This window comes from Zonotrichia albicollis, chromosome 6 (assembly GCF_047830755.1).
Source record: "Zonotrichia albicollis isolate bZonAlb1 chromosome 6, bZonAlb1.hap1, whole genome shotgun sequence".
NCBI classification, from domain to species: domain Eukaryota; kingdom Metazoa; phylum Chordata; class Aves; order Passeriformes; family Passerellidae; genus Zonotrichia; species Zonotrichia albicollis.
Window position 1 is genome coordinate 15,149,502 of NC_133824.1, and position 23,533 is coordinate 15,173,034.

At 44.6% G+C, this 23,533-nt stretch overlaps 1 protein-coding gene across 5 annotated transcripts in view; it reads right to left on the minus strand.

Moving 5' to 3' along the window:
* Positions 1-16,666, minus strand: part of ADCK1 (aarF domain containing kinase 1) — an 83,913-nt gene extending 67,247 nt beyond the window's left edge. For 2 of the 5 annotated variants that reach the window (XM_074542551.1, XM_074542552.1), the window contains exons 1-3: positions 16,536-16,666; positions 13,544-13,681; positions 9,158-9,241 (exon numbers count right to left, since the gene is read on the minus strand). In XM_074542551.1, the coding sequence (XP_074398652.1) occupies positions 9,158-9,241; positions 13,544-13,669 (210 nt within the window). In that variant the 5' untranslated portion in view covers positions 13,670-13,681; positions 16,536-16,666. Of the gene's footprint in view, positions 1-9,157; positions 9,242-13,543; positions 13,682-14,854; positions 14,915-15,926; positions 16,182-16,535 lie in introns of those variants that run through there. The other 3 variants (XM_074542548.1, XM_074542549.1, XM_074542550.1) reach the window with 3 other exon arrangements.
* Between the last annotated feature and the right edge of the window lie 6,867 nt (positions 16,667-23,533).

The following is a 23,533-nucleotide window of genomic DNA, read 5'->3' on the forward strand; positions in this document are numbered from 1 at the left end:
ATGCAGTGCCTTTTCCACTCCCACCTAATGGTGGGTGACAGCACTGCACATCAGAATTACAGTGTGGGTAATTACTAGGCACGTTGCTATTGAGAATTCATTTTCCCTTTTGAGAAGAAATTTGTTAAGCAATGCAGGTGGAAGGAGAAAAGCACCTGTCACAGGGATGGGGGTCCTGTGGGTAAATGGTCTTATCAATACATGGCTTAATTTACTACACATATGTCCAACAATTATAAGCAGTGAGCACTATTTAAAAGAATTTTCCTTTATTAGATACCCATACATGCCACCATTTCAAATATTTTGCAAAAGGACAGAGCTTGACCTCTTTATTGTTACTTTATTTAAATGTAGTATCCTTCAAATAAAATTCACGTCTGCATTAGTTGCTTCACTCCATCCATACTAACAGGAAATACAGTGGGTTTTTAGACCATTTGTAAATGGAAGACTTCCTTGGATTTCAGCATATTGTAAAACCTGACATCCTACTGTTTCTGGAGTGAGATTTACAAGAATGAAACTAAGGCACACTGTGGAGCTCATCTTTCTCACATGAGGACCAAGCTGTGCCAAAGCCAGAGAAGGACTGGGAAGGGGAAACCTGCTGGTTTGGCTGCCATTGACACAAGTGAGCAAAGCCACAGACTGGGAGAGCTGTCCTGCCTGGTTCAGAAATGTATCCTCCCAGCACTTGGGTCTCAGTTCTCAGAAAATGAGAATTGTGGCAAATCTTCCCCACATGAGTTACCAAGGAATGCAAGGCCAGGTGGGGTAAGCCTATATCCAATCTGCCACCAGGGCAGAGGCCAGGGAGGGGGCAGCCAGGGCTGAGGCATCACTGGGAAGAGGTAAGGGCAGAGCTGGAGCAGGCAAGAAGCTGGTTCAGGCCTGGTAAAGGATGGCAGCAGAAGTGAACAGAGAGCTGAGCTGTGCAGGGCCAGTGTGGGAAGGTGCATGCATTCAGATGGGGAAACACCAGGAGGGACACATGCATGAAACTGCTTCTGTGTGCATTTTGCTCAGTACTTAACCACATTACCAAACACTTCTTAATCCTAAAATCAGAACATAGGTTTAAAAGAATCAAACATCACCTTCACTTCTGGTACAGATTCAGTCCACTTTGGGAAGACTGGAAGTAAAGGAAGTTGCAGAGGATACAGCCCTGCTAGTCAGGGTGATTGGAGCTGGTATTGCTCTCGGGAGCCCATCAGATTGCACACAGTTCTGAACTAGCACCAGCTCAGAGTGAACACATTGCAGTTCCAGCTAACAGCCTTGCTGTTTCTCAATCCCCATCACTCAGGATTTCAATTTAACATTCCCCAGTCAAGGATCACCATTCTGTATATTGGCATGGAATAACTCCCAATTCAGACTGACATAGCAAAACCTCAGCTTACTACAAGAAATAGAAGCAGGGATGTTGTCCTGGAGAGGAAGAAGAGAGACTGAACAGGGGATACCAGGGCATTGCAGAGATGAAAAAGCTCCTGCTGAGCTCTGGAAATGCCTGGCTGTGCTGCCTGACTGTGAATGCAAAGGAAAGGGCCCGAGGGAGAAAAGCTTATCTTCCCTACTTCTCTTCACACAACAGTCCTACGATAAACAAAACCTGCTGCCCTTCAGCAGTTCTGTAAAAAACAACTTGTGTTCAGAAAAGCCCTACAATAACAAACAGGCTGCACAGTTACAGAGTTCACAGGCAACTCAAAATGAGTACATTTTCAAACAAAGACTGCACAGGCAGTAAAGACATTTTAAGAGATGAAGCTTTTTTTGAAAAGCAATTCTGCTAGTGACCTTTTCAGTGATTTTACCTCTAAATTCAGCAAAACTATCAACATAGTAAATGGATTCAGGCTTGGCAGAAGGCATTTCATAAAATACTGGCCAGTTTCATATATGTGCAAGCTCACATGCAAATTCTTGGTTAAAGTGGAGCTTGGAAGACAGTGGAGGTTTTATAAAGGCAACCCTTGTTTATCTGCTGGCTGTGGTCCTCTTCCATGTCACATTGGCTCAGTACACTGACAAAAACAAGTTGTTACTGGTGTCAGACCTGCCAAAATGATGCTACTGCAGAGGAAGGAGCAGCAAGCTGCTCTGAATGGTGCACCATCAGCAGAACTTGCAGCCACTGAGACAGAACTCTCAAGCCAAAAAAGATACAAGTAAACAAAAAACCCAACAAAAATTAAGACACCCCAAGCCAGTTCTACAGGACCAAAAGTAGGCTTAACTAGTCCAGCAGTGAATATGATTACCATCTTGGATTAACTCTTCCAAAGCCATCTGTGAACCTTTGACTCTGTTCAAAAAATGGCTACTTTACTATAAGGACTCCCACCTGAACACACTGGCACATGTCTACAGGTAAGCAGATGAGCCTGTCCAGATGTACAAAAATGCACATTTCTAGGCACAGCACAGGAACACTAGTAAGTAAAGCAAGGGTAGCTTTAAAACCTGACATTGAACAATACTTTTTGGTTTACTCCTAGAAGTAATTCATCAGCTACTCTAGTTCAAGAGAAACATAGCTTCCTTTTTTCCTAGTCCACAGGCCTTCCTCAGGCCTGACAGAATCCTGCCTGTCCCTGGGACACCAGATGAAAGAATACAGCAGTTCCTTTCAGAGACACCCTTCCCTCAATATGCAAACAATGTAGCCCACACATATGTTATAAGGATTTGCCCGGAACCTACTAAGATGCCTGCTACATTACAAACAAGTCCAGAGGAGTGTTTGCAAGACACCACCCACCACAGCAATTCCCTCACCACTGACTTAACTAGCTAAATGAAATCACTTTCTTGACAGGTAAGGTAATTGTGAGCTGCCCTCCAGCACATTCTTTTATCAGATCCACTTTGGGAAGAATGTGATAAGGTCACTGCTTTAGCAGAGCAAATCTACAATATTTAGTCTTGCTCTGAAATTCCAACCTGAACTGATACATGAAATATCCTCTGCATGCCACCTATTCTCTTCACCCCTGATTTTACATTTAATTTTTATCCTAATTTGAAGTCTTTCAGGATAGTGTTTTACTGCAAGCTAACTACAACAACCTCAGAAAAGGGAACAGAATCCACAAGACGGGTCTTGCTAAGGACTCAAAGGGCAAACAAAACAACACTTCAGAAGTCTACTTTGACATTGCAAGTACATGTCTCTGTCCCCAGATGAAACTTTTAGGTATCTATTTTTCCTAGTCTCAGATAAGATTATTTTTACTCTCAAGCCAGCTGTCTTCCTGTTCTTAGAATAGATGAAGTACTGGCTACTGATTATTTCAGGTGGCCTCCAACAATCATATAGGCCATTCCCTTTAAAGGTGGACTCAATGATTCCTGTGGGTCCCTTCCAAATCAGGATATTCTGTTTCTGTGTTCTGTAACCATACAAACTGGTCAGTAGTTCAAGGCCACACATTTAGAAAACATCCCTAATCAGGGCCAGATCCAACGTCAATGGGATAAGTGTTAAGTGACTTACAGTGGAACCCTAACTAATTTCTGCTTTTTGTATCCTTCCCTCTTTACACAGACCTTCCACCTCAAGAAATCTCATGCTTGCATGTATTTGCACCACTCACATTGAGGGTGAAAATCTAAGCAAATCAACCATGACCATGAGCTCTTCAGAGAAAATACCATCTCCTGCCATACCTCTTGACTTTGCACTGCTGAGTGTTCATTTCACACTGAGACCCAAAGCGTAGTCAAACACTAAATAAAACCTGATCATTTCTTCACTTCTCATTTTTTCATTTTATAATGTCTCTTACGATGCAAGCTCCTTGCAGCCTGCATCCTCCCAGGGCTTCCCTAATGGTTTCCCCACTCTACCAGATGAGATGTTCTTCAGACACTGCTCTGGCTCCTATGTATCCCTCCAGTAGCTCTAAAGGAAGCAAATGTGACGACGTCCTCAGGGATTCAAGTGAAAAGGGATAGCCCCACCTGCAGGAGAGAGAGCTAAATGCTCCCCAGGCATTTGTGTCACTCCTGGGAAGCTGAGAGAAAACGGCTCAGGCGAGCCAAGAGCATGACAATTCACACTTATGCTCCTGGAGCAAAGCACTTCCGGGACAAGCGTGCACAGCCAGGAAAAAGACATGAAATACACGAGGCACTGCCTCCTTACCCTCACTTCTCTCCTTCTTCGTCCTTCAAAAATGCCACAGTAGATGGGCCATTTCTATGAATAAATCACTGCAGATGACTGAAGAACATCTAGTTTCACAGATACAGATCCCACAAAAAATTGACCTTTTCAATGATCCAAAATTAAAACCTATAGATGCTATGGCCAGAGCATTCAGCTGACACTACTCCAGAAAGCACAAGGAGGAAAAGGAAGTGTATTAATTACAAGATTTATTTTACAGCTTGTTATGTTTTCAGTGCAAAGCTTTCATGCTTTATGTGTTGGCAGGAAGTTTGCTAGACAGCAGTGCTCAAATGTAGAGTCCTCAAGCCACCAGCTGGCCCTGATAATAGCTTTTTTAGACTGCATTAGTGTTGACCATGCCTTTTAGATGAAGAGATATCCTGGGGAGCACATAATAGGGCAACCAAACATGATCAACTCAGGGATTGTGGATGGGCTCTGAAGCTCTTCACCTCTCTGTTACTGGTTCCCATTTAGTTTGGTGACAGAAAGTCATTGCCACCTAATGGCTATTTTGTGTCCCATAAGAAAGTTCATTTGTTTCTCACCTCAGTTCACCAGAGCCTGAAGCACAAGTAGATCCACCACTGCACACACTGGCTGTGGTGGAGAACAGTCCACAGTCCCCATTCACAGCTGCCTTTCTGAAGGAATGCCATGGAGAGTTCCTGAGGGCTTCTCTCTGCAGACGCAGTCCACTTCCGTCAGGACGAAACTATTTTAAGATATCACTTAATACTTAAGGCACGTGGTGTTACTGAATCACAACAGAAGTCCAAAGGCACAGGCTATTTCATTCATCTGAGCTATCCAGAAACTGTAGATTATTTTTGAAAACACACAACATGTACATTCATTCCTCATCTTTCCAAGATCCTTCCACTGCGCAACTTTATGGTGAGACAAAACTCATTTTGAAAATACCCACTCCACTGTGAGAAGTAAATGTAGCAAAGCCAGGAAGAGCCTCCAAGGAGCAAGAAATCGTATTCTGTCTAATGATGGCACAAGGTTATACCTTTCAAATATTTGCCCAGGTACTGACAGCCCAATAACCATAAGTTTGAATGACGAGAACATCCTCATTCTGCTCTCAAAAGGAGGACATTTAATTAACCTCCCCAAATGGCTTGTGCCTGACAAAGCAATTTTGTAGCCAACAAAGTTAATTCAAGAATGGATTCCCACAGTCTACTGAGATACCTTGACCACAGATCCTTTTTCTCCTTGCTGTCTTCTCTTCATTACAAAAAACAAAACTCACAGCAGTAACTTTTTGTCTTACAGAGGAAAACAACAAAAAGATGTCCTGCTCCAGATTTTCAGCTGTGCCCACTTGTGCCAAAATCTGCCAAAATCAAGGACAACTGACCCATTGCAACCCTCTTACTACACCAACAACTCAGAATTCCATTGATACCAGGCCTCGAACAAACTGCATGTTGTGACACACCTGCTGACTGACAGCAGGATCAACAGAAATCAATGCCAGCAATGAAGAAGTGTCAGCCAAGACATCCAGATGCTACACTGAGAGGAACACCACTGGAAATGTCCCATGGTAGGCAGACTTGGTACTGAAAAGACAAGCACTATGAAGGGCCAACATTCACTGAGGCAGAAGAATGTTAAAGAAATGCAGCCTTCTGTAGAATAAAATGTTTTGTTAAGAAAACAATAGGTAAGGAAATGACACTGAGCAGGCTGCCCTCCTTCTTCCTCTGGCCCCAGTGAAAGCAGGAGTAGAAATGAAAAGAAATGCCCAAGCTTACACATGCAAAGATGTCCAGAATAATTTAATGAAACAGACATGAAAAGAAGAGAGGTCATACCTCCCCTAATGCTCCTGACGCTAGACCTAAAGACATATGATGTCTTGGAGCCAGCCACTGACAACTGCTCTTACACCAGTACACTGGCAGTATCATCATATGCAGGAAAAGGGCCCACACACCAGGAAAGGACCCCTAACTTAGGAGATAGATTGAATTTCCAGTGTGGTTGAGCCACTGGCGGTGAAATGAAGCAACCATTGGGAAGGACATGAAGCCCGAGCACATAAGGAGGTTCATCTCTGCCTCAGACAGGGGTAGGAATGAAAAATGGCTGCTGCTGAGGGACAGCAATGTGTGCCATCTGGCAAGTGGGCTCTCATATCTCCCAGCTGACAGCAGATCCAGGGAGAGGCAAGCTAACCTCAGGACACACAGTGAATTCCCATCTACTGCTTGCCACCTCATGGAAAGTAGTAAAACTTTGGCCATAGTATGGCCAATATGCTAGCCATAAAAAAATGCTGGGAACTGAGGAGCTTAGAGTATTAGCATCAAAACTGGTCCACAAGGGACAGAACTACATAGTAAAATTGAGGATAATTCCTTGGAGCTAAGAAGAAACCTGACTAAAAGTCCCCAGAGAACCCATTTCCTTCTAAATCTGCTTTGCATTTAATTGTTTCCTAATGACTATGTTCCTGTTTGGCCCCAGTAGGCTCAGGCACTGGTGCTGCCACTGAACCTTCCCATTTCTCATGCAAGGCCATGGGTAATTTAGAGACCCCAGTTTAATGTCTCACAGAGAATCCATGGAGAACAAGTTAAGCATTATTTGCATTGGAGTAGCATCACCAGTATGCTGAGTACCAGGAGGAGATCCACAGAAAAAAGAGTTTTTCCACTCCCAGCTGCAAGCATATCACAGACATGTATGCACCTGCACCCCAACACTGGAGACAGAGGCACAAAAACCAGATTCAGACCTTTTGGCACTATCAGCAGTCCCATGGCCACCAAATCTCTCACACACACACAGAGATACACCCTGCCTCACAGAGTCTCTCTTCTAGGCATAGCACCAAAACTGCATCTGGAAATCAGCAGCTAATTCATACACTTGCTGACAAGAAAATTACCAACTCTCAGTACATGAAAAGCAGGTTAAGCTGGCCTCACTAGAAGGACAGAAACAAAGACAATACAATGAAGGGCTAAGAGTACTAGAGATCTATCCAGGACAGAAGCTAGCAGAAGCAGCATCTTGATAAGTATTGTTAAAACACAACACTTATTTGGGTAGGGAATTCACATCCTCTAGGCCCTATCCAGTGATACCACCACTCTGGTGCTACAAAATCCCTAATCTTAAGTACCAACTCCAATGGGGTAACTTCTTACAAGTCATTCTGAGCTAGTACAAGACCAAAAAATCAGCTATCATAAAGAGTTAAAAGAGCTGCAAGGTGGTAAAGACTTGGTTGCCATCCACTTAAAACTGCACTGAGATAAAGTCTGGTGTGCAACTGCCCCGGTCCAAAGTATCTCCCATGCCAAACTGATGCTTCACTGGCACAAGCTCTACAGGGATGTTGCTGAAGAAGAGCAAGTGCTTTTCCTGCCAGGCTCAGTGGTGGCACTCCATAACACCTGTCAACAGTAGGACCAGACTCCACTGGTCAGTGAGTTTCACCAACTCATGCTATGCCTGTGCCAGCTTCCTCCTATCTCTCAGCTCATGCCCCTTTCTGCAGCTGAAGGTTAGTGCTGGCCATGCTGGCATGCTGTGCTTGCCACTGGCCCTGCCACATGCTCTGTGCAGTGCTAGCAAACAGGGCCTTTTCTGGCTGCTGGGGGCAGGAATTGACAAGCCATCAAAATCCACAAAACAGAGGTTAATGAAACCATGGAGATACACAGCAAAAGGTGAGGAATTTGCAACAGCTGCTGCAAATTCTGCCAAATGATAAGCTGTCAGCAGTACTGATAACTGCACAGCTTGGGTGTCACTGAAGGAAGCTACATGCAGCCCTTCTGCAAACCAGGTTTCAAAGGCTCAGGGCAGAGACATGGGCCAATGAACAGTGAAGCTCCAGACTCCAACACACCTATCTCCACTTCATGCCAGGGCATCAGTGTCACTCACTTGGAATGGGGAGCTACATTAGAACAGCTTAGCGTCTTTAGACAGCAGAGGATGAGAACAAGCCCAAGGAAGCCATTCTGCAAACCACTGCAGATACACTAAGACCATATTGATGATGTGGATTTTCTGCCAGAGGAATACGAAAGCATGCTGGAATCCAATGTCACTGATTTCTACCTTAGTCAAGGCTGTTTCCAGCCTTATAGTCCCTCCAGTCTGGGAATCCCTGGAGAGCACCACTCCATGCATTATAACCAACCACACCAGTGGCCTAAATCCTACCTGCACCAAGAAGAAAAATGAGGCTAAAAACCTTACTTCAAACACACTATGCAGACTGGCCTAATTTGGCACAAGCTGTATTCCCCACTCCAAAGAAGCCTTGAACTCAAATAGCAGACAAACCCCGGCTAACGTACATCACAAGCACCCAACTAAAACCAAGCGTCATTCACAGCTCAATGAACTATATGGCTACAGGCTGGAATGAAAGGTGCAGCACAAGACTTGAGAGGAGCTTGTCTTCCTTCTCACTAGAAATGCTTTTGTTAATGCTTCTTGTATTGTTAATTACTGATACCAAAACACAACAGTGTGTTTCACAAAGAGATGTACACTACTTTGCACAATTCTCATTTCCTCAGAGATCTGCAAGTTTGATTATCTCTATTATTTCCTTTTCAACATGCTCCTTTTACTTAAATCAGTCAGCCTTCATGTTATGGCCATTACCAAACAATATGCAGAATAAGAAAGCACTGCCACGCCACTCTCAGCAGCTGAGCAGCACACAACCAGTCTGGCAGCAGAGATCGCAGCAGAGCCCAACTGCATACACCAAGGACTTGAGTCTGGTGAGCACGGAATGCATACAGCTACCTCTGACAAAGGACCTTCTCCATTGGGCAATGCAAATCCTAATATGGGGTTGTTATCTAATATTGCTGTTAACAATCTGGTAGAAAGCATATTGAGTTATTAAGATGACAGCATTACAGCAAGACACCTGTGCCTTGCAGTTTCCAAGGAATGCAGTTCAGTGCTATTACTCACCTGTGATTTGAGGAACTCATACTCCTCTGATCCGTACGGGACACTCCGAAGAGAGGTGAGGTAGTCATAGGTGATAACTGCTGTCTGCAAATGAAAGCAGAAATGCTGAGCAAGCTCTACAGTTATCAAAACAATAAGACTTCTGTTAAAGAGAATGCATGTACTTTAGGCTTCAAAGTTCAGGCTCCACAGTGAAGCCTATGGCAAAAGACTCATTAATAAATTAAATGAAAATAATTTCACTTCAATGAACACTTATAAAAGAAGTGTAGGGGCCTCACTGATAAGTAGCTATATGTAAGCAACACTTGACACTCCTACACTATCTTCTATTTGAGATGCTCAAAGCATTTTCCTAATCTCTGTACAGCACCTTGCACAGCAGACTCCCATCTTCAGTCAGCCATGTGGGCTTTCACAGTAAGGTCTGCTGCTAGTAACAGAGGTCATCCACACTCTGTGCCCCATCAGTTATCCCACTGCTTCAGAGCTCCAAACTGCCTAACCAGCTTGCTCTGTGTATAGGCTCAGCAGGGAACAGAGTGACTGAGGACAAACTCAGACTAGCACAAGCAGCAGTACTTTTGGGGATATTCAACTGCACAAAGGACTGTGGGGCCAAAGGGTTGAATACCCAATTACAAAAACAGGATCCAACTCAATGGGATCCAGCTCAAACCTGTTTGGTAGACATTGCCATGGACAATGGAATTATATTCTTAAGTGACTTTATAATTTCTGAAAATAGATCTAGGGTATTTCACAATTCCTATCACTAAAGTTCTTCTCTTTCCACAGTCAGAACATCAGTGAATGGGAGAGAAAAATACAGGTCATGTTTGGAGGGAGAGAAGGGAATGTACACTTAGAGGAGCCTGTCCACTAATGTGCCATTTGAATTTCAAGATCCTTGCCATGAAGAACCATTTCTGTAACTCCCATTGAAAGGCACTTTTCCTCAAATCTCCCTACTGAATGGCTAGCATTCCATTCTGGCACAGGATACTAGCCCCACCTTTCACCATAGATATGTCCAGGAAGGGCACAAAGTACAGTCAATGTATCATGAAAGCCAGGGAGGCAAGGGAAGCAAACCTGGTCTGAGAGAACTGACAATAGGGAAAAAAGTCAAAAGTTCAGAAATGCATCCAAGAATGGACCAAGCTGGGAATCAGTAACAAACAGACACACTCCCTCCTTGTGGAGGTTAGATTTCTCATGTTTCCTGATTTCCAAATTGCAAACTGAACACAGCAAAATTTTTTTCTGGCTTTTCAGGCTCTCTTGCCCCTGGTGAACTGAGGAGCTGCACAGCTACAGAGACCATACAGAAGAAAAATTTTTCAAAGCAACTTCACAACCTCAAAGAACAACTTTGAAGTGGAGGGAGGTTCGAATCAGTCTTGCATCAAGGCTTGAGTTGGCTCTTATTTTATCTCTGGTCCACAAGGGTAATTATCACCTCCAACTCAAAAAGAAGCAGCTAACAGATTGGCCTGTATTACAGAGGAAGAGGGAATTAATTAAGCAGTTGCTAATTACACTGTAATCTTAAACACTAAATTAATATTATGATGATCCTGATAGGCAACTCTGACATTGCCAAATCCCTCCCAGTGTCTAGCTATTGCACAGAATGTTCCTTCCACATAACCAAAACAACTGGTATACTCTCAAAAGAATACAGCAAATGCACAACGGCTCTGCCAGTTTCTAATTTTACCAGAATACAGAAACGCTCTGCAGCGTGAGGCTGCCCACGCCAATGGCTTCGTTCTCATCCAAGACTAGTGCTGTCATTCACGTTACAGTGTGAGACTGAAGCTCAGAGTTATAAAAAGACATACAAAATCAACCAACCCCTCCCTTTACAAATGCCAGATTACTTTCACTGAGCTTGCATCCAGCCCAGTGTTAAATGTCCCACTCGTATCAATGAATTCTCAACACTGTACACTCCTTCACTGCTCCCAAACCTATCCTCAGATCTCACCAAGTCATAGCACAATGTTCTCCCTCAATAGCTGTCTACCCATACATAAGAACCAGTTCCCTAAACAGAGGCTTCAAAAGAAATTTTCTGCTAGTGAGCTTCATCAAGTTTCCTATGGAGTCTGCAAAGAACCACTGAACCAACATGCTTAAAATACAACCAGACTCAAATCTGTCTAAACAAACTCAGATGAAATCTGTCCAGAGTCTCATACATAGCTGTATGTCAGGTTCCTTGATACTCATGTGTTCTTTTCTCCAGGCTTTTCTTTTGTTTTGTTTTGTTTGCCCCACTGTAACTTGTCTTACAGTTTTGTGTCTGCTGCTGCTGAACTTATTAGCTCTTAAGAATTGCAGTCTCTTCATTACAGGGTGCTTTTGCCTGGCTATGGTTCAATGAGGAAATCAAGCATCCAGGTAAGAAGCCAGAGCAGGGCTAGATTGAAGGACAGATACATTAGGTCTATGCAGATGTCACTAATATTCAATATCCAAAATCACTTGTTTGCCACAGAGATTTATCTTTCATTTGCAAAAAGAATAATCCCCAAGGTGAGCTTCTTAGAAGTAAACATATCTGCTCTATTGGCTTCAGCTGGTCCATGGCTAAGGAATGACAGCAGTTCAAGCTGCCTGTGCTCAGATGAGAGCTGACTTCTGACTGTCCAAAAATGAGCAGGGGAAGGCAGAGGTCACTGGTGCAGCAAGACTAAAGAATCTCTCAGAAGCAACTCAAACACATGCAGTCATACATACCAGAGGAAACTAAGAATTCAGAAAGAGACAGAACATTCTTTTTTAAAAGTATACACACAGATTTAAACACATGCTGCCATCACCTACAGAAGACTGAGCACTGGTAACTTGGTTTTGGGGTCACTGCTTGCAGCTATGGGTGCAGAACCCTCTAAAGCATTTAAGAGCAGGACCAGTGAAGCGCTTTATAGCCAATGACTGGTGACCTCCCTGAAGGCAGAGAACATGAAAGTCAGGCATCTCTGTGATTTGCCATCATCTAAAGCAAAGAATATTTCCTTTCCCCTACTTCCTATTCTTCAGGAAAGTAATCTCTTACCATCACTCAAAACACAGACCAACTGCACAGTCTCATCACTGGAACTTCTCACTTATTTCTGTCTTAAACAGTAGATTACCTCAAAAACAGTGACTGAGAAACCCTAGTCAAGCAGGCAGAACTCAAGGACACATTGGAGAACCCAAACGCCCTGAATAATAGATTCTCCTCCAGCAACAGGAAGCTGCATTCCCTCTCTACGCCTCAATTTCCTGTGCTTTAAAAAGGAAAGAGCTGCTCCCTGCCACCAGGTAGCACTACCTTATGGTCAGGGACAGAGCATGAAGCCTAGCACTTGTTAAGTAAGAAGGAAAGATTACAGTTTGCATTTCTGTCTTCACCCTTTCAAAATAAACATTCATTTTTCACAACAGTTTATGATGCTGCACGCACATGGCACCTGAGCCAACCCACAGAGCTTGTTTCTTATTGCATCTGCCCTCAGGAGCCAACTCCTTGTAAAACTCATTAACAAAGTGCTTAAAAGTCACAGAAAATGCAGACAGACAGCTGCTTACCACTGGGGGTCTGTAAATGATGGAGATTGTGGCCTGAAGTGACAGATGTACAATGCAAGTGAGGTATGGGGAGACTGATACCCCCTCCAGAGTCTCTGCTCTCCATGTTCCTGGCTGCTCATGGATCCATCAGGGAACATTGGCAAGGAGAAGGCAGCAGCCTCCATTTCCAGTTTTATGAGAAATATCAGTGATGCTAGCATTCATTTTACAGATATATAAAAATATCAGATACAGCATTCATTTTACACATCTGGAAACCACTCCAATCTCAAAAGTACGTAATCAACCATCCTCACTTTACTCTTGCTTTGAGAATGATCCCCAAAATAGCAGTCCTTCTCTCCCCAAATCTCATACCAAGGACATAGTGCAATGGTTACCCTAGTTTATCAACACAGCCAGGATACTTATAACAAAATGTAAAAATGGCATATGCAGAGAACAGGGTTTGACCTAAGTCACTCTTAAAAGGCAGCAGGACACGGTACCTGGGCGACTGACCTTGAAGGAAACGTGGGCCCAAAGTGAACCTTTGCTCTGAAGGTCCCACCCTACCAGGGATGCAGACACAGCTCTCAGTATCTCCATTTGTCTCTTTCCAAAATGTGCTAACAACAGATGTATTCCTTACACGCTTCCACCTCCTTTCTCCCCATGGTGTCAAGAACTTGAAGAGCTCCCTACAGACATTCTGATTTCCTAAGCCAGCTGAAAATGCAGAAAATCCCAAGTTCTTGTGAACTTCAATTCCCTTACCCATCTAGGAATCCTCCTGCACATTGCTATGGTAGAACTTACTGTGGCAATGGCTCGGCCCACACGAACAACTCCAAAATCATTAGGATCCAGGAACCTGTTTCCATACAGATAGATGCCAGAAGCAGCTGCTGTCAATGAGGCAAATTTCAAGGCCCTTAGTGCCATGACTGATGAACCCTGCCAAGATACAAAACAGCAACTGTAACATCTGATAAGGACTTAGTGGTCTGATGCCCACAGCCCCAGAGGACCTGACAATCCAAGATTTAATTGCTCCTTTCCTAATGACACATTGCCAGCACTGCCCCCAGCCAAGAGCTCAAGCAACCACCCAGCAACTGGGGGTAAATTGCTCATTGCTATTCTCAACTCAACGGTGTCTACAGGCCACAAATCCAGAAGTAACTCACTGCTAGACGTTGCATAAAATGCAACTAAACACTTGTTCAGGATCCCAAAGGCTTTTCAAGGAGACACAACAGGTGGACAGACAGAAGGAAGCATGAGATCACCAAAAGTAAATTCTGATCCTATCAACAGGCACTTCTTCAACAAAAATTTTTGAAGACATCACAGCATAGGCAGATTTTAAGGGGACAACAGATGATATAACAACCCAGGTTTAAAAAGAGCTCTTGCAACATCAGGAACATCCAAAGTTTGTTAGAAACTCTGCTAGGCTAGTTCTAAAAGCTCCACACTGATGATGAGTGCTCTAGGAAGAGGCAAGGCATCCCAGGAGGTTGTATGCCACTCCAGCAGTGCCAGACAAACACAGAGAATGCAGATGGGGCACCTGATCAGTGACCAAGTGAGATTTGTGTTCTCATTATCATCATCCCACTCAAGTGCCAGACAGGGAATGTACTGACAGAACAGCAATCTGCAGGAATCTACAGCCTGTTCCTAGCTCTGTCACAGGCCCAACACAGGCCTGGGGTGAGACACTTCTCAACCACTTTTTTCCTGTGGGACAAGGATGGGGAATGAACACATTTCCCACACTAAGCACTGTGGATCACTACATTCATTGTTTGCAGCATATAAAGTAGCATAAACATGTAACTCTTTACATGGTAATTTATATATTTTCCATTTCTTTATTCAACATAGAGGACCCAGATATGAAAAAAGGTAACAAGGAATTAGGTACATTTTTCTTTCCTTTCCCTATGGCTGGTACTGGGCAGAAAGTATGACTGAGCATTCCTTCTGCTTCTACCACAAATCAAAAGGTATTGTCACCTCTCTGCAAGCTCTCAAGAGCACCTTTGACACAGTGCAGGCTGTTACCCCATCAAGATGGAGTCTACCACTCCTCCCACTCCTAGGCTTGACTGAAAAACTTGCCTGCTTCTCATTGTGAAGCTTTAGCAGGGTCAGTCTGGCTTGTGCCTTTCCTCTCGGAGCCTTGTAACCAAAAAACACATGCAGTTACACAGGTCAAGTCTTTCAATAGCAGTTCACCAGAACACAATCAGCAAAATAAGCTAATATAACACAAGAGACCTTTGTACATGAACCTTAGCTAAACTTCATTATTTCCTTTTATTTCCTTACAAACCCTAGGCAATTGTGAGGCAGAAAAGCTGAGGCATATTCTGTCAGTGCCTGTCACAGCTGCCTGCAGCAACCCAGCTCTTTCTCCTGTCAGAATGGGTAGCTGGCTGACCAGGACTCCTTTGAATCTATGATCAAACTCAACAGAAAATAAACCTGGGCTCTTGACTGCAGACAAATGTACACGCACTTCACCAAAAAAAAGTTGCCCTCCTTCCCCTGCCTCACTGGAATTCTAGAAATTTTGGGGTTTCTTCCAGCAGGATCAATCTTTATTTGTACAGAGATCTTTTGTATCCTCTGTCACCTTCAAAAGTCTTTTTTTTGCAAAGTATTTTAATTAAACAATTTGTGCTCCTTGTATATTTCTGTAAAATTTCCTTTATTGAAGTGAAAGGTGCACTGACATTTTCTTAACAGAAAATATGCTTCTCCTTTTCATTATTTTTTTCCTTTGCTTTCTCAACTACTAAAAGAACATTTTATTGAAAGCAGGATTCAGGTCCATCTGTTCTTGCATGTTATTCCTACCTGAAGCTATAATCTGCAGTTTGTTACATCACATCTATTGCCATACCCGCCAGCTGTACGTCACAAAGAGAAGATGAGAACTTTAGGCAGCAAATAAACAGGCAGCAAAGCTGAATTTTCTGCAAGAAAGTTCCTACTTTCATGCTTAGCATGTTGAAGCAATAAAAAGGGAATAACTAAAACCCCTCCAATAAGAGGTACAGAAATAGAATTCTCTAAAGTAAATTGTATTTCAGTTTTGCATAAGGTATGGAGGAGCCTTTTCCATGTAAATGAGCCATTATGACACCCCCAGGGATATCTTAAGGGCCCTGTCAGCTGTGAAACAAACCTTGGGATGTCACTGCCTCTCATTATTAAGCCCTACGTTGACAGATCACCTCCAGCTCTTTTTTCACCCGAGTGAGGTGGCTCCTTTGACTTTCACACAACTTGGCGCACCTAGGCGTCCCTCACGTTACAGCCAGGCTTCTCCTGTTCCCAGCCGGGGCAGCCGGGACGGTGCCGGGTCCCTGTCCAAGCCCCGAAGGTGACCCCACCGCCGCCTGCCGCGGCCGGGAGCGGCGGTGACCGCTGAGCGCCCCGAGGACGGCGGCACCCGGCGCCGCTCAAAGCCCCGGCCGGGCCGCTCCGGCCGCCAGGCCCGCGCCCGGGATCTGCCCGCGAAGGACACGAGGGCCCGGCGCCGCCCGCTGTCCGCCCTTCTTCAGGCCGGGCCGGCTCTCCCGGAGCAGCTTCCGCGCCCCGCGCCTCTCCAGCCTCCACGAACAGCCCCGGCCTCGCCGAGCGCTGCGACAACCGAGTCCCCGCCGCCGGGGCCGCAGCTGCGGGCGGCATTCGCCGCCCGGGCCCGGAGTCCCCGGCACGGGCCGGGGCGGCTGCGGGGGCTATGAGGGCGGGACAACCCGGGCACTCCGCCGGCGCTCGGAGCGGCACTTACCGACCGCCTCGCCGGCACTTCAACTCGCGCGCGCCTCACTCCGCTCCCCCCTGCACCTCGCACACGGTACGGCCCTGGCCCGCGCGGCACGCCGGGAAACGTAGTCTCGCTTGGCGGCAGCTCGGAGGGGCGGGGGCGCGATGGGACTGCAAGGGGCGGCCCTTGGGCGAGCCCACGGGGGACCGGCGGGGGAAGAGCTGCGCTTCGATGGGGTCTCCGCTGCGCTGACGCCTCCGCCCTTGCTGCGCGGAAGTGCGCAGCTCGCACCCCGGATTGCAGGATTGCTGGATTGACACCTGCTCCTCTTCGGTAACTGCAAGGTAACGCAATCTCAGTTTGTCAGTGACGTTCCCAGAAAACCTATGCTCTGCACTCTTAAAAAAATTTCACACTTAAATTAAATTTCACACTTAAATTAAATTTCACATTCTATTTCGCAGAATCAACTAGGTTGGAAATGACCTTTAAGATCATTGAGTCCTATCTATGACCGAACACTACTTTGTCAATTAGGCCATGGCACTAAGTGCCACATACAATTTTTTCTGAAACACCTCCAGGGACAGTGACTCCACTACCTCCCCGGGCAGCCCATTCCATTATTTAATCACTCTTTCAGTGGAAGAACTTCTTCCTAATGTCCAGCCTAAACCTCCTCTTCCACAGCCTGTGTCTTGTGCTATTGCTGGCTGCCTGGGAGAGGGTGCCACCCCTCACCTGGCTGCACCCTACTTTCAGGTAGCCATAGAGAGTGGCAAGGTCTGCCCTGAGCCTCCTCCTCTGCAGGCTAAACACCCCCAGCTCCCTCAGCCACTCCTCATGGGACCTGTGCTCCAGAGCCTTCACTAGTCCGGGCTGACAACATCCACAGCTTCTCCCTCAGATACCAGGCAGGTCCCCTGTTCCTAAAGGGAAATAAGGTTGGTCAGGCAAGGCCTGCCCCTTCAAAATCCCTGCTGGCTGGGTCTGATTGCTTGGGCATCCTGTAGGTGAAGTGTGGTTTTACTCAAGATGATCTGTTCCATAAACTTGCCTGGCAGTGAGGTCAGACTGACAAGGCCTGTAGTTTCCCAGATCCTCTGGCCCTTCTTATGGATGGGTTAACATTGGATAACCTTGAGTTATCTGGGACCTCCCCAGGGAGCCAGGACTGATGGTAAATGATGGAGAGCGGCTTGGCAAGCTCATCTGCCAACTCCCTCATCACTCTAGGATGGATCCCATCTGGTCCCATAGACTTGTGAGCATCTAAGTGGCTCAGCAGGTCACTAACTGCTTCCTCCTGGGTTACAGGGGGGCTATTCTGCTCCCTGTCCCCATCTACTAGCTCAGGAGACCATGGCATTGCCTTCAAGAAAACATCCTGATGACAAGTCTCTCTTCCTGGATTAATAGGTTTTCCACCCCTGTGGAAAAGTGCTGTAAAGGTGATTTAAAACTCCCTTCTCCCTGGCTGTGGGACAGTGGTGTGTTAAGTATTTTTCTAAAAGATAAAGATAATATTGGGAACATGTGATGGGTACCTGTATTGGATTGTGTGGCAAGGTTTTGTTGTGGGGGTGGAGGATGCTCCAGGGTGGCTTTTGTGAAAAGAAGCATCCTCCATGTCTGACAGGGCCAGCACCAGATGGCTTAAGGCCAAGCCTGTCAGCGGCAGCACCTCTGCAATAGCATCGTTAAGAAGAGAAAAAAAGTTATTGTGTAGAAGTAATTGCAGTCTGAGAAGAAAGGAGTGGAAATATGTGAGAGAAACAGCTCTTGCAGACACTAAGGTCAGGGGAGAAGAGGCAGAAGGTGGCTATTTTCAGATCACAGAATATCCTAAGGCACCCAAAAGGAACATCAAATTTAACTTGGGTGAATGGCCCACCTTGGGATCAATCCCACAACCTCGGTATTGTTAAACACTATTCTCTAACCAGCTGAGCTAATCTCAGGGTCATAATACTCCAGGAGCCAGAGCTGGGATTCCCCTGCAGCCTGTGGTAAGGACCATGATGAGGCAGCTGTGCCCCTGCAGGCCATGGAGGGCTGTGGTGTATCAGATGTCCGCCTGCAGTGTGGGGAGGAACCCTCACTGAGGCAAGTGGATGCCCAAAGGAGGCTGAGACCCTGTGACCCTGTAGAGCAGTTCCTGACAGGACCTGTGGATCTCTGAAAAGAGGAGCCCACCCTGGAGCAGATTTGCTAGCAGGGCTTGTGACCCTGTGGAGGGGCAGTGCTGGAGAAGTTAATGAGGAACTGGAGGTCATGGGAAGAACTCACAAGATGTGGAGAATTCTCCAAGAGAGGGACCCCACAACAGAGCAGGGGTGTAGTGTGAGGTGTTCCACCCCTGTGATAGAAGGAGCAGCAACATACATTTGTGTGTGATGAACTGACTACACCCCCCATTCCCTGTCACCCTGCTCTTCTGGTGGAGAGGAAATAGAGAAATCTGGGAGTGAAGAAGGGAGAGTTGGGAATGGTGTTTTTTAAAATTTGGTGTTATTTCTCACTATCCTACTCTGATCTGATTGGTAAGAAATTAAAAATCAATTAATTTCATTTTCCCTAGTCCCTATGTTTTGCCCCTGACAGTAATTAGTGAGTGATCTCTCCCTGTCTGTATCTCAACCCATGAAGCTTTTGTTGCTGTCTGTCCCTGTCCAGCTGAGGAGGGGAGTGCCAGAGCAGCATTGGTTGACACATGCCATCCAGACGGAGTCAAGGTGCCACAGTACCCTTTTGTTTCCATCCAGCTTCACTTCATTTCTCTTTTCCTCACTTGTACCCTGCTGCAGACCTTAATGTCAGTGCCTGCACAGTAAGGGCTTGCTGCTAAATATCATCTCTAGGAATCAAAGCAGCTACAAATGATGAAGGGCAGAGATAAGGGTGATTACCCTGCTAGCACGCTGAGGATACAGGGCCCACATGGCCAGTTGCTGCATCAGCCATACGATGGCTAAACTGGCTGCAATCCCATAAGTTTCTTTCCCTTCTAGGACAGATGGGAGCTTTTGAACTGATGGGGGGCAGTGATGCATCACAGCTTAGTCTTGGATGATTACAAATTATGTAGGAAAAGCTATTTTTTGGAAGGAGACTTCACAGTTTGGAGGGAAAAGAGGAAGAAATTAAAAAGTCAGGGAGATGTGTACCTGATGGACTGCTGAGAAAAGGAGAGAAGTAAATGCAGATTGAACATGAAGTAACAACTCCGAATCACATAATTTAAAAAGCTTAAAAATACAGGGAAAAGCTCTACTGTTCTTTTGTCTGCTAAAGCATATGTAAGTTTTGCAATAGATTTTTGTGTTTGCAAATTCACATGGCTCAGGCTGATAGTGAGCATAATAGTGGGGTGTCCATTTAAAGCTACTGTGGTACTGCATATAAAAATCAAAAATAGCAACTCTAACCTCAGCACAAGCACTGATTCCTGGCCACAGCCCACTGCTTCTACCCAGGATGCTTAAAAGACTGCTGCCCTGGGTATCAATCCTCGGCTTTGATGGCTAGATCCCACATGCTGGCAGTGCTCCCAGCACAGGGAGCAGGTCAGCATCTGGTTTTTGCTGGCCACTCCTTGAAAGCTATGGGAGGTTTCTTCAGAATTATTTTGTTCCTTGCAGCTTTCTGTTAAACAGGCTGAGCTGGGTCTGCTGCAGAGAGGGGAATAAAAAAGAGGCTTTTGTAGCATAACAATGCCTTGTGCTGATGTGCAGTGGGCAATTATGTAACCAATGCTAAATCTTTCTATAATTAGAACAAGCACCTAGTTAGAGTGATCAGAGCTCTTTTGTGTGCGCCTGCACGGGGCTATGCAAGAAAAACCTTGGCTTGAAAGAAAGATGCTGGCTTGATTTCCCTTCCCTTTTCAACTGGTGAATAAATTAAATCTCAGATTACCCCAAATTGCTGTGAAAGACAAACTATGAAAAGCGTTTCCTTTTCATTCCTGTTGAAGACATTTGCATCCCAGGTGTGAATCTCATGCAATGCAGATGCAAACCCAAAGGCTCAGCCTCTCTGTCCCGAGCAGCAAGAGCAGCCCCACTGCCTGAAGAGAGAACAGAAGGTCAGAATCAGCCCTCCCAATTGAGAATCGATGTCTTTTTCAGCTTCACTTTGATGAAGAACATGACAAGATATCTGCAAAGGCTCACTTATACTAGATGTTCCTCATGTATGGGGAGAAGGCATAGGAAAAGAGAACAAACAGTCCCCGAAAGCAGGTGATCTTATGATTATTTTTTTTTCCCATTCTTGGTCCAACTTAAATGCATATTGACTGGTTTTGCCTTTATATCAGCTATAGAAACTTCAGAGCTGACTCTGGAAGCCATACAATTTTAAAATAGCATCTTCTTACCAATCATACTGTACAGAGCCAATATTTGGAAAAAACATGTCTCCACAAAAACATTGCCCAGGGTCATTCAGTCCCTGTGACTCAGTAGTCACCAAAGTCTGAATGTGACGATGGAAACTGATGTGCTCCTTGGAGAGCAGGGCTTTACACGAGCAGCAAAATCCACTTCTACCAGTATTTTGTTCCTTCAAGGCCTTTGCTCAACGTTGTTGTGTGGTATCAGTTTAGAAATTGCATGCCACCCCCATACCTCTCTCTCATAATTTCTGTTGGCAAAAAAAATTCCCCTTACTTTATTTGCTAAAGTTTTTGGTGCCTAAAGGGCACTCCACTTCTTCTTTAGGTTGCTGGGAAATGTCAGTGGGTCAACATGTCCTATGTGAAATTATCTTATCACCTGGAAGTGGAATGCTTCCAAGACCTTTGCAAAACACCCCCAGAGTCTGTGGTTTTTACAGAAGTACATGAGAACATTTTTGCCTGAGAAAGTTTATTTTTCTACAATATGCAACAAATAACAGAAATTAAACCAGCCTTCATTTCAGTTGTTCCAGAGAACAGAGACATGGCTTGAAGAATGTAAAGATTTTTTTACAAAAGCAGTAATAAACCTTGTGATCTGCTTCCCCCAGCTATAATTATTCCTTCTGTGTGCTGCCTGTAACGCCTAAGGGAATGTGAAGTACAGGGATTGCTGATGTGGTTGAACCTTTCCATCAAGTTAAATCTCTTCTCTTTCACTGTTTAGCACCTTACCTGTCCATAATTTATCCCTTGAGTTAAGAAGAGTTGTTTATTTTGATAATTTTTATCCAACTATGTGCATCAACTGGTACGCATACAGGTATCCGATATTAACATTTGCTTATTCCATTACTTTGTGTCATCATCTTTATTTGTTACAAGATATTTCATGAACCATTTCATTCTGGATTTGCAAATGTGAAAAGTGCTGAAGTAGATAAAAAAGGTACAGAGGATTTAACAGCCTAAACCTACCCTGAAAAACTTCTTAGAATGCATCAGAAATACGTTCTTAAAACCAGCTGTGATATTCTCATCAAACTGAAAATGTCCCTGCTCCCAGCCATGCCAAAACCTCCACAGAGCCTGAAATCCTTACTCGCCATACCAAGGATCATTTTGGCACAATCATTTTGTGAATAGAAGTGCATATCATATCATATGTTATCATTATTGTCCAGAAAGATATTGTCCAAAATATACTGATAAAAACAGAAAGGAATTAATCCTTTTTGTCTTAGAGAGAGATTTATATTTGAGGAAAATACGTCTCAGATTCTCAGAACCATTCCTTGCCTACTGTTTCTTTTGTGGGAAGCACAGAATAAGCTAAGTTGGAAGGGACACACTGGGATCCTTGAGTCAAACACCTGGACCTGCACAGGACACCCCAGCAGTCACACCATGCACCTGAGAGCATTGTCCTGATGCTTCTTGAACTCGGTCAGGTTTGGTGCTGTGACCACTTCTGACTGTTCCTGTGTGGGCCCTGGTTTGCTCAGGCTTGCCCAAAGCAGATCTGGTAATAATGAAACTGTCTCTTCCCAGAGGATTTCAGCTTTGATTAGAAGATAATAAGGGATAGAAAAGTGAGCACCTCCCACAGTTTTTCAAAGGTTAAACACTCTCATTGTTAAATATTTCAACCTAATTTCTCATTTGAATTTCCCTAATTTCCACTTCCAGTCACTGGTTATGGTTTTGCCTTCCTCTAGGAGATTAAGGAGTGGCTTAATATCTTACATTTCTAATTTGTACAGGTACGTATACAAGATGGTCAAATCTCCTCTCAATTTTTTGTAATCAACAAAATATACTAAATGTTTTCATTTGCTCACTCAGGTAATTTTTCCTTGTAATCTAATTGTCAAAGAGCAGATAAATGGAGTTAATCACATTCTAATCTGGCAACAGTAACATTAACCTCTTAAATTTCACCACAAACCAAATTTACTTATTGTATTTCCCCTACACTTCCAATTAATGGTAGCCTTATAATACCTTTGTAGTCTTTGAAACCTCTTCTACCTTCCAGAACTGTTTTAGAAACTTGAAGACCTGAACCAGAGTTCCTCTAGAGTTCACCATATCCCTACTTCTACATCCATGGCCTGCATGAGACTTTGTGTTACTTCCTAGCACAAGAAATTTGTTCTAAGCTGCTTGTCTCTCATAACCCTCATGGGTCCTTTTCAAAGTCACTGGTTCCCAGCATAGCCTGTACTTAACCCCCCACTTCTTACTTACAGATCATGTTTGCACAATGTGATGCTGGAACACAGCTCATTTAAAGGGGTTCTACTTACCAAGTCGTCTAGCTCACACTGTAGGGCTCTCCTCCCAGTATCCCTGATCCTTTTGCCACTCCTTTTGAAATATACAGACTTTATGAATAGCAATTTCATATTGATAGCAAGCTGATGAAAATGGTGACTAGCATAAATCATAGTGTGTGCCTTCCTCTGTAACTTCCTCAGAAATACTTTAAGCAGCATTGATCCACTGTTGATGATTCTTTTTTACTTGGAAATGCCAGCCACTTCCCAACCCCAGTGGCACACCTCTTCAAGTGTTGCACAGTGCTAATTCTTTAATCAAAACATCATCATAAGCAGAA